The sequence below is a fragment of the Arachis stenosperma genome, chromosome 1, assembly GCF_014773155.1.
Source record: "Arachis stenosperma cultivar V10309 chromosome 1, arast.V10309.gnm1.PFL2, whole genome shotgun sequence".
Lineage (NCBI taxonomy): Eukaryota > Viridiplantae > Streptophyta > Magnoliopsida > Fabales > Fabaceae > Arachis > Arachis stenosperma.
In genome coordinates, this window is record NC_080377.1 from 102,314,694 (window position 1) to 102,326,570 (window position 11,877).

Below are 11,877 nucleotides of genomic sequence, written 5' to 3' on the forward strand. Positions count from 1 at the left end.
ATTGAAAATTATTCTAAAAACTAATATCAATCACATTCATAAAATTTAAAAACTAAACAAAAATAATTAAAATTTCGAAAATTAAACTGAGTATTATCTCTAAGGTTGCGAGAACCGGACCGGTCAATGAACCGGTGAGGTTACTGGTTCAATGGTTTAATGGTTCGACTGGGGTTCAACCGGTTTAATTAAATATTAAATAAAATTATTAAAAAACCTAAAAATAATTTTAAATATATTAATTTAATAAAAAACCGGTAAAAAACCGTTAAAAAACCGGCCAGTTCGACCGGTTTACCGGTTAACCGGCCGGTTCAACCGGTTTTTTACCGGTTTTTTGCTGGCCGGTTTTTGAGCTTACCCGGACCGGTTAACTGACCGGTTCCCGGTTTTTCCGGTTGAACCGGCCGGTCCGGTCCGGTTTTCAGAACCATGATTATCTCCTTATTATACAGTAGAGGACTTGGGCTAGATTCGCTAGAAACGTAAAACAAACGACATATCCGTGATATTTTAAAATATTTTTTCTGCATTTAAATTTTTAAATTAAAAAAAAGAACGGTTTCATTTTAATTTTGATTTGAACAAAATTCCTGCCTCTCCCTCTCTGCTCAGTGTTTCTGATTCACGAAGCTTAATAAGATGATCTTCAAAAGCGACCATTAGCTTGATTAGGGATTCCTTCATTCTCTTCTCAGAATGAAATCCTCTTACAGAGTCAACAAAAACGATGCTGCATTCAAGGTTTTTTTCTTTTCTTTTCTTGTTTGATTTTTCAAGCCCCTCAAAATAAGCAATGTGAGTTGTGATTTTCTGGCTCACGAGTTCTAACACTGTGTTCCCCGAGAAAATCGATGGAGAAACTGTGAGCCAAGTAAAACTTTCACCTTAAGTTTGCTGACTGAGTAGAACTTATTCCCCCCAATTTTTTTTTCCCTATAAAAGAAATCAATGTGGAATTATCTGCTTTGAGTTCAAAATTATCTGCTAATTAATAACTTGCGTGTTCGGTAGTGCTGACTAGTGACTACATATATTCTTACAAAACTAAGAGTTAATTTCTAAATGAATTCTTTTTATTCTTGTTTCTTTATTTGCAGCTGGGTTTGGAGGAGGTAATTGGATTGACGACAAAAGACGGCAATGGGTTAGCTTCAAGTGGCTTGAGTTCTAAATGTGCTTATTTGGCTGGTTCTGTAGTGGTTGTTTATGATGTGAACTTAGGTACTCATTCACACCTAATGGTGTCTTATAGATTGCCAAAGCCTTTGAGCTGTGTGGCTATGTCCCGAGATGGGTACTTTGTTGCAGCTGGAGAGGTGCGAATCAACTCTTTTAATTTGATCATGGTAGCAGTATTCTATTTGTACGTTCACTTCTTCACATGAAGGCGTGCGCCGCAAGCAGTTCATGACCTGTGAATAAATATAGCTTCCATTTATTTGAGAATGTTAGCACAAACGTGGTGCTTCTTTAGAGAAACCACGTCCAACAACAACAACAAAGCCTCCCCCCTCTCCCCAACTCACACTTGGTGGGGTCGGTTACGTGGATCAAACGACGCTATTGAGCTCAATCATGTATCATGTGTGTGTTTTTTGATGCAGGATTGGAGCATTCCTCCTCAATTAAGATGCCGAAGGACAAACACTGACATTTATTTTTTTAAAATTCTTTTACCGTCCTTATCTCTACTTGATATTGTTTATGGTTGTGAAAAGGTTGATAACATATTTGCTTAATTTTTTTAAACAATGTGTTTACAAGAATCTAACTAGGTCTTGCAGGCAGGAAGCCAGAGCTCAGTACTAATATGGGATTCTTCTACTTCATCCATTGTCTCTGAACTGAAAGGTCATCTATATGGAGTTGCATGCATCTGCTTCTCACCTAATGGTTGGTTACACTTTTGCCAACTATATGATTTTCTTTATTAATTTTATTACCTACTGCTTCTTACTTATTTTATAGTATTCTGTTGCAGGTAAACATTTGGTATCGGTTGGAGGGTACATTTACCTTTGGGAGTGGCGAAGTGGTGAGCTAGTAACAAAGGTTAAAGCAACTTCAACTTGCTCTACTGTCTCAAACGTTAGCTTCTCATCGGATGCAAAATTAATTGTAACTGCTGGAGAAAAGCACTTGAAATTTTGGGTACTTGGATCATCTAGAAGTACACAAATAAATGGAACAAAGGGCAGGTCAGCATCAATAGTGATACATGAAAAGCCAACAAATCTTGCTATTCATAAAGGAAGCTCTTGTATATATATTGCTTCTTCTGTGTGGAAAAATAGCAGCTATGATAATTGTAAACAAGCTGGTGATTGCCTTCCAATTTATGCATTGACCAATTCAGGTTTGATTTGGTTCAGAACGAGTCTAAGATTGGCATTTTTGTTGAGATTTTGAGGCATTTGCATTTCTTGAACCAAAATGATTAATTCACTAATATCTCCATTTCTTTCTGTTTTCAGGAATTTTGTACCTTGTTCATTCCGGTTTGTCGCTTAAGAAGTCAGTTACTTTGAAGGTATATCAGTCTGTATCATTTCATAATATGTCAAACCATGTTAAGCTTATCTTTTAATAGAGGAAATGGCAGAGGATAAAAGTTTGTTTCATGAGTAACTGATGCATATAAATTTAAAATACATTTTTCTTTGCAGTAATGTTCTAAGTGTAGGCTTGAAATTCCTTATGGTGATTCTAGTTTCTAAGATGGCAAACTTCTATTTTGGCCATAACTTAGGCTATCCTAATAATTGATGCCTTAGAGTGGAATAAATGTTATTTCTGGGTCTGATTGTGAATTATCTGAAGTGCACAGTTTGTAGTCTTTGTCACTTATTATTTTTACATCATTTATTCTAAATGCATTCGGCAATTTCACTTAACAATAGAGTAGAGCTGATGAAACCGTTGTGAACCGTACTATTTTGAATACGATTATGAAATACGAATACTTATTATTATGTTGTTAGTTCCTTGTAAGTTTTCACAATTTTGTAATGATCATTTTCAGGTCCAAAAAGCTTTTGCATTATCAACATCTGAAAAGCTAGTTGCTTGTGCCTGCAACAATGGAGCAATCCAATTATTTACCCCCATGTCTCTAGAATACATAGGCAACATATTATATTCAGAGGAAACAGCTATTGAACAGGATTTCCAAAAGCTGCTTGCTCTGCCTGATGCTATTGCATGTCAGTTTTCAAGCTTAGAAAAGCTTGGTGAGTTCTATATATTCAATTTAATCAATTTAATATATTCCTTTATTTCACATTTACATATTCTCTACTTCATACCCTACAGTGGTCATTTATGGAGATCATAGTCTCTACATTTGGGACATCCATGATGTGAACCAGGTAAATAAAATGTTTGTCAATATAGTCATGATGAATTTTGTTACCTATTCATGGATCACGATATATTAACTTCTTACTATCAAGGTTTGTATAAGTTAGTTGCTGATGAAGCAAAAAGTTTTCCGAGTATCCTCTAGGCCATAAGGGGCCGTGTAAATTAATATTGGTTAATGCTGAAAAGTGAAAATCCTTTCCATAATTTCCAGCCTGCCAGATGTTTTGTGCTAGTTTCACATTCCTCATGTATATGGGATATCAAGAATCTATGCTGTGAAAACATCCATGATCCGTCCCTAGCATGCACTGCTCGAGGTTGTTTTGGCGGGGTTTCTTTTGCAACATGCTCTGCTGATGGTACAATTAGGCTATGGGATCTCTCTTTGCAATCTGATTTATCAAAAGATGCTAAAGAGCATGATTCATCGAAGATGGAACTATTGGGCTCTTCATACCTAGGTAGCTTGTGACTCTGGACAAAAATATCTTAATTCACTTATATAGGTTTATTAGGTTATCTTTGTCTCACTATGTTGCACCATTCCTTTCTATTGCTGCAGTAAGTGCAGGAACTTTTGAACGGGAAGCAGTTAAGGCAGATCTTTCAAAATCAGGATTTCGGTCACTCGCTGTTAGTTCAGATGGAAAGCATCTAGCTGCTGGTGACTGCAGAGGAAATCTCCATATATATAACCTCCAAACTTCAGATTACACATGTTTTCAGGTTGAGTTCCACATGAGTTCATTTTGAAACTGTCTTGCAGTAAACTATGTCTGAAGGTATTCTGCACATTACTCTTTATGGTCACTCATGTTGTCCACATCATTTCAGGGTGCTCATGATGCAGAGATTCTTACATTAAGCTTTACCCATGACATGTCTGATGACATTGCAAAAACAGCTACTTTCTTGCTTCTGGGGGACGAGATTGCATAATCCATCTGTATGATGTGGGCAGGTGTGGGTTTGCAAATTTTTAGGCTAGCTGAGTTGGCTGTTTATGCTTGTTAATGATGTTTTGGGTACATCTGGCAGAAACTTTGATCTCATTGGCAGCATCGATGATCATTCAGCTGCAGTGACATCTGTGAATATTAGCAGCAACAGTTGCAGGATCCTCAGTTGTAGTGCAGATAGGTATGCTAGTAGAGTTTTGGCTTCAAAAGCATAAAGCATATTCAAATTGAAATTGAGAAATAGATTACGTAAGTTATGCTGAACAATTGAATTCAAGACTGAGAAACTGAAGCTGTACATTTTAATCCAGAAAACAAGTGTTCAAAAAATTTCAAAAAAGTTCTTTGACTAATACTACAATTATGAAACTTTCTGTTAGCACATAGCGAATACCAAGCCATTGAGTCATGATTCAACGCACACTCTCTAATTCACTGGTTATCAAGCTGGGAAAACATTCATTGAAGGCAAAACAAAAAAACCATTCTTCAATGTGTTATGTGTTATGTCATATGCCTACTTGATTATTGCTCCTATCAATCACGGATTATGTTGGGTAGTTCTGTATATATTGAGTGAATATGATTTATGTGAGGGACAACTATATTATTTTTTCCTTTCTTTGGGTATAAACCACCCGCCATCTATTGGACCAATGCATTTCAGTTGAAAATTTGAAATTACCATTATACACAGTAGCAATGTGCATCACAATTATGATCATTTTAAAAATTAAAATTCAAACATGTAGCATGTATGTAGGACCTGTAATAAATGCGCTGAAATTAGACTACCAGTTTTTAGTTTATCTGAATTGGTCTGAAAGCAGTCTGGTCCACCCCTTTAGGCCACACTTTTTACCCTCTTGCTTTTTAAGTTGTGCCTTCTGGTTGTGTGCTTATTCCCTTGTTCTATATGGCCTTCACTTCTTCTCTCCAGCTGTCAATCCTGATACTTTTTATGCGATCTGATTCCCCCTATGATTAAAATAAAGATTCTTTCATACAGTTTCCTAGTGCTCCGTGATGTAGTGCAAGCAGAAAATGGTCATAACATTTTACAGCAACATCGTCAAAAGGCTTCAAAATTTGGAACTGTTTATGACATGGCTGTGGATTGGACATGTGAGAATGTTGTCACAGTTGGGCAGGTAAAGTATATGCTTGTAACTTGTTAACCATGGTACACATCAGTTCAAAGTTGGGTTGTTGGTTGTGGAAGCCCTCCCATGTAAATTTTACTACAATTATCCAATTAGTTCTCTCCATCTGTTTAGCCATTTACTCATAATTTGCAGAAGTATGTCTTTTGATTGCTATTTCAATTAGGGGTGTTAATAGGATAAGAAGATAAAGATTTTTAACACAGCTTTTCAGAAGCTAATTCGGTCGTACACTCATGACAAAACTTTTGGAGAACCTATAAAGGTGAGCTTTATTATTGGAGAATTACTACGTATATCATCCTACTTATGAGGGGCTAATAATTTTAATTTTCAATAGGTTATAATGGATCCAAGCTGCACTTATGTTGTCTGCTCATTCTCTAACAAGTCCATCTGCATATATGACTTAAACAATGGAGAGATAGTTGCAAAGGCCATTGGGCATGCTGAAATTGTAACTGGTGTCATCTTCTTGCCTGATTGCAAGCGTATAGTTTCAGTGAGATTCTCTGTGCTTAATGCTCATTTCTATTTACTTTCTCTTAGGTGATTATTTGCATTTTCATTGCGAAAGTTGTGAATCTTTTTGTGTGGAGGGTGGGGGAGTTATTGAAGTCTTATTCTAAGATAACATTAAAGTATCTTGTTAAATAAAGGACAGTAAAACATATACATGGAGTACTGAAGATAAGCATATAACCATGCAGTTGTTTAAATAAGCACAATATGATGCATCGTGTGGCTAATGGGGACGAGAACTGTATGCTTGCAAGCTTTCAGATATTAATTATTGACTTTCAAGTGGGACCATAATCACAGCAAGTACCATTATTCAAAATGGGAGCTGAAGACCAAAATGAACTACAACAATGGAAAAGTTTCATGAAGTTATGACTTATGAAGTTTCTCATTTTCCTTGTTACTTCTGTTGTTTAGGTTTCTAGATAGCCATTACAGGCTTCAGTAAGGATGAAGGTGAGATCAATTGCATGGACCAAATGACCCTATTGAATCTCACAATCCCATGTAGAAGGTGAAATCTCACTATACTACTATAGAAAGGAAAATTTAAGAAAACTGTAAGGGTTGTTGGGTTGGGAGAAATGTTTTTACATTCATAGGAATGTGAAAATATTTCCATATTTGGTAGAAAATGAAAAGATATTATTCCCGGGAACAATCTTTACCCAACATTCCCCCCCAAAGCACTCCAGCTTCTACATGGGATTGTGAGATTTCATGGTATCATTTGGTCCATGCAAGTGATCTCACCTATTCACTTATTTGTTATTATTGTTGAATGTGCATTAATGCGATAAATGGTTATGTAGTTTACTTTGGTGGCCTAGACCTACACTTGTTTTGGTCTTACTCTTGTCATGGAGGTTCGGCTATATTTTTATGTTGGTTGCCGAAGACCTAACACAACCCTCCTCCTTTATCCGGGCTTGGGACCGGCTATGTACCGCAAGTGTAACATAGGCGGAGTTTTGGTCTTACTCTTGTTCAAAAAAAATGGTTATGTTCAAAAAAAATGTTGCTAATGCCCATGGCGTTGTAACAAATATCAACATATTATTTGTATTCAGGTAGATGGTGATGGGTGTATTTTTGTATGGAAATTGCCTGCCCCACTGTCTTCTAAGATATTGAGGAGACTAATGGAAAGAACTGATCCATTGGGTACAAGGAATTTAGCTCAGCCTCTCTCTTTTGGTCATATATGTAGTGCAGTGGATTGTCAGAACACCAAGGTCAATCTTGAGGGTATGCAGTCATTATGGAACAACACTCAAAGCTGGGATGGATTACATTGCCCAAAGAGTTGTCATAAAGAGGCTTCATCTTTTAAATTTAGCATTTCTAGACTTTCAAGATGGGCACAATCAAAAGTGACCAGCCCCAACTCCGTCTTCAAGAATCTTAACTATACTTCATTAGAGGTATCTGTACTCTCACTTTGAACTATTTATTTTCCCTTTCCTAGAAACTCCATTTCATTATAGCTCCACTCCCTTGGGTTGAATATTTCCATCCTTAAAGAATATAACTGTGTAAAATGATTGTTTAAGGCTGCAAATTTGTCAGTTGACATTTCATTTTTAAAATTTTCCATAGAAAACCTATTCCTTAGAATCAAATTAAACCTTCAATGAAATTTGAAATTGGGCTAAGGTGTCAATGCCATGGATACATTGCAAAATTCTTTGTCCACTTTGAATCAGCCATGATTGAAGTTTCAGGTATTGGAGTTGAGCATTAACAGAGTTCAATTTTGCTTCTTTTTTTTTTAAAAAAAATGAAAATTAATAGTTTGCCTTTGCTTCGGATATTTCTTTTTCTCATAAAGTTGCACCAACCTAGGCATATATCAAATCCAAACCTACATTTGTGGATACCTTTTTGGGAGAGCTTTCATCGAAATGGTCATGAAAGCATTGTCTAAACCCTAAACAACACCAGTTCAAGCTTCTGCTGTAAGGGTGTGAATCTTTAGAGTTTCTACTGCACACATGCCTGGTGCTGGAACAGAAGGGATGGTGCGAATCTTTGTTATTTATAAAACTAGGCTTAAGATCATTTTGTAATTGTGTCATGCACTCATGCCTACATGTAGATGTAGGTGCTGGAACAAAAGGGACCCCTCTCTGCCCTTGATGGTACTCTCTGCATTATAATTTGGACCAAGCAGTTATTTTTCTAATATTTTTTTCCTGCCTTGATAATGATCAGGCAGATAGTACTTCATCCCCAGAAGTTCAAATGCCATCTGATGATGATTCTTCATTGCCAAAGACTCTGAAATCTCAATGTTCTTCAACCCCTTGCAGAAGTTTTAGGTAGGTATTAAATCTGAGTCCTGAAATTCTCGTACTATATTAGTTCTTTGCTCATAACTCACTGTAATTTCAGCAATATTGCTTTGGACAACCAGTGGCGTGCTGTTTACACTGTTTGTATGGACTCTCTTTCCTCCCCGGAAATGCACAATCTTATGAACACAAAGTTTCAAGAGATTCCCTTAAGTTTAAGTGAGTCCAACCATTTTTCTCAGACCACATTCTTCTAAATATTCATGTTTACTGCTGAGAGCAAATAAGACTTACTCTAGTCAACCAAGTTTTGTTTCAAATTTGGTTTGGAGAATATGATTATAATGACAAAAGGTATTGAAAGTTTGTACTAACGTAAACCTTCAGGCTATAGACTGTAATTTCTTGTATCTGACTTTTTTGAAGCATTATAGTTAGTAGGTGTCTGGTATTGCTTGTGGTGTGTTTGCAAATTTTGTGTCGAGACTTGAGACTGAATAATTTGTAAGAATTATTACTGTTATTTTCTTTGTAAGTGATTCATCTTATTAACTAGTAATATCCAAGTATGATAACTTGAGTTAATGTCTTGGATATTTGGCTAAGGAGGCTGGCTTCACTACATGATTACATGCTCTTGACATTAGGAACTTTTAATTCAAAATCAGATTGCACAGTGTATTATATCATACATTATTACTTCATTTTGAGATCCGTCCTCTGTGTGACTTTAAGCTTTGGCACACTCTGCAGCATCCCCTTCTGTAGGATATTCCTACGGGCTGCAGCAGGAAATAGCATGCCCTATGTGAGTTTGGCTCCTTGGATAGTCTATCAAGGCTTACCATGGGGTTATGATTTTGACATAAAGTACCAAGCGTTGCAGCCAAAGAAAATATACAACTAACTTTTAATAATATTGTTTATGGCAGAACAGGATAAGGCTGCAATTAGGAAGGACCAGAATTCATTAGGTTTCAGTAGCCATTGTGAAAATGAAGAGTTGGGTGTTGTTTCAGAAGAGCAAGTTGACTTCAATAATAGTTGTATTTCTTCTTTGTCTTCTGAAGAAATTTCTGATATAAAAGCAGAGCAGCTCCATTTAGATGAATCTGTAAGTGAGTCAAAACCAATTCTTGAAGCTAACATTGGCAGTTTGCATTGTGAAGAAGACAGTGATATGTTTAAGCAACATTTTGGCAGCTTATCAAATACACACAAGGTTTGTCTTCTTTCATGAAATAATGATGTCATATTAGGCTATTTCTTGGAAGCATAAAGGATTTAAAAGTGTAAGAAAACTCTTATGCCATTACTTTGAATTAGTCTCTTGGTTTTATTTGTCTTATTCTTATTCTGGGGAAATACTTATTAAGCTGCCCATTATAAAACTGAGAATATAGGTTGGCAATTGAGCTAGTTTATAACTAGCTTTAGTAGAATAATGCCTAGCTTATAAAATATATTGCTGGTTCTTCTTTTTAGACAGTGATGATCCCGACTAATGGAACCGATGAGGAACTTTCAGTTCTGAACGTTTCTTGCATTGTCTTGGAAAAATATTGAAAATGACCGGTGGATGACAAACTGATTATATTTAGGAAAAGGGATTTACGCATCTAATATGTAATATAGAAATAACACTATAATAGGACTAAGCATAAGTGACGTTTTTTCTCTAACTATAAAGTTATTGGCAACAATATTCATGGCCTGTTAATTGGTGAAAAGTTGAGGGTTTGAGCGGGGTTAATTTCTTGCCAAAACCGAGCCTTCTTTGCGGAGAAAATTTTGTCACAAATTTTGGATAATAAAGATACACTTGAACTACTCTACAACTTGAGTTATTTTCTCTCTAGATTAGACCACATTAGCTAAGTATTTTGAGCTCTTTTAATGGTTATGTGCAGACAGAGTCAAGAAATTCAGTAGTTAGAAGGTTTTCTACAAGGTATGTTGTGCAGCAGGATTACCCAGGAGATTGCAAGAGAGTATTTATCAGTCCCGTCAGACATATAACTAATAAAAGCATGAACTCTGAGGAAAAAACTGCAAATTATACCTTATCCAAAAACAGATCCTTGCAGGACAACGAAATTGACGAATTAAGAAATTCTTCTAAGCAGGTATATGAGTTTTTATGCGGATAAACAAAACTAGCCCTTTAATCAACCAAACTGCAATTGAAGCACTTATAAAAATATTGGTATTGGTACAAAATGGATAACTATTCTGTTCTTTAAAGTTAAATTACCCCTTATATGTGATATAATCATAGTTGGTACCTAGCATTGCTTAGCTCACTTAATGACACTTCATGTCTTCATATAAGCTTCATAAGTTGCACAGTAACTATATTAACACAGCTGGTAGTATTTTATATATATATGTGCATCATGATTCTGGTTCATTCTTTTAATACCAATTCATAATGATGGTATTTGGAGATCCCCTTAATTATTTATGAACAATAAGACCATGAATGACCTAAACTTAAATATTTGCTGTTCTAAATGTCTGTTGTAGGACCCCAAGAATTCACCACATAGTTTATTAGATTTAATATATGAATTAGACAAATGCCCTCTTGAGGAAAGTTCAACTGATAATAAGGTGCAAGAAGGAAGCAATGAGACACAAGGTGTTTTTGAAGGGAATGAAGTAGCAGAGACCATATCTGCATGCAAAGAAGCATTTGGTAGCTTGGATGCTGCAGCCGAGAGTGTGGTGCAATTGTTGTCGAAATTAGAAAAATGCGACGGAGGCGAAGCTTCCGGGGGAGCTGGGGCTCAATTTTTGAATGAGGCATCTCAGCTACTTCCACTCATTATTGAGAAAGTCAATGCAGTTTCTAAATTGGTGGAATGCAGGAAGCATGGTAAGCAAGGAAATAGACTAGGTGTTCCAGAATTGGATCAATTGTTTGCAAGTTAGCTCAAGCTATAGGTAATAAATAGTATATCTGATAAAAAGTGTTGGAATGCTAAAGAAACATAGCAGCATCCATTAAATATGGTTAATTTAGTTTCACCTACAGAATAGAATGCTCCTTTTACTTGCATGTTCAACAATCAACATTATGCCCCAAGTAGATATGCTAATTACCAAAGAAGAAATAGTCATATTAATTTCTAGCATGGAAAAATGATTGCATAATTTATTGCACGAAGCTGAACTAATAAATACCAATACTGCTATGTTTTCCTATTCTCTTTGCAAGGAATAGGAAGAAACAAAATACAACCCAAACCCAAACAAAGTTCCTTATCCTTAGTAGTAGTTTTATTTTATGTTCTATTAAGTTGTCATAATATCTTGTAATCAAGTCAACGGTCAAGAATGACATCTTTGTAGTGATAGGGTTTGCGGTAGATTTGTTGAGAAATTGTAATACAAGTCTTGAAAAAACCATCACCACAAAAGCTAGCTCCTATGCTAGGAGAACTCAAGATCGTATAATACTCTTTTTTCAGATATCAAATGTGATAAATTTGTTAAACATATCATAGTTGAGTGTGTCCTTTAATCTCCCTTTGTTGAAACTCATTCCTCATGACTCATGAGATTTGTCTA

At 35.8% G+C, this 11,877-nt stretch overlaps 1 protein-coding gene across 1 annotated transcript; it reads left to right on the forward strand.

Annotated features, from left to right (window-relative positions):
* Window positions 1-546: 546 nt before the first annotated feature.
* Window positions 547-11,596, forward strand: LOC130966145 (uncharacterized). The gene is given in 21 exon segments (XM_057890917.1): window positions 547-744; window positions 1,101-1,319; window positions 1,788-1,896; window positions 1,985-2,359; window positions 2,478-2,533; window positions 3,026-3,233; window positions 3,316-3,371; window positions 3,578-3,827; window positions 3,929-4,092; window positions 4,201-4,261; window positions 4,264-4,327; window positions 4,405-4,506; window positions 5,335-5,476; window positions 5,667-5,753; window positions 5,829-5,990; window positions 7,081-7,434; window positions 8,225-8,331; window positions 8,405-8,523; window positions 9,237-9,526; window positions 10,215-10,430; window positions 10,831-11,596. Coding segments are annotated over 21 exon segments (3,594 nt in total). The 5' UTR covers window positions 547-699; the 3' UTR covers window positions 11,239-11,596.
* Window positions 11,597-11,877: the final 281 nt, after the last annotated feature.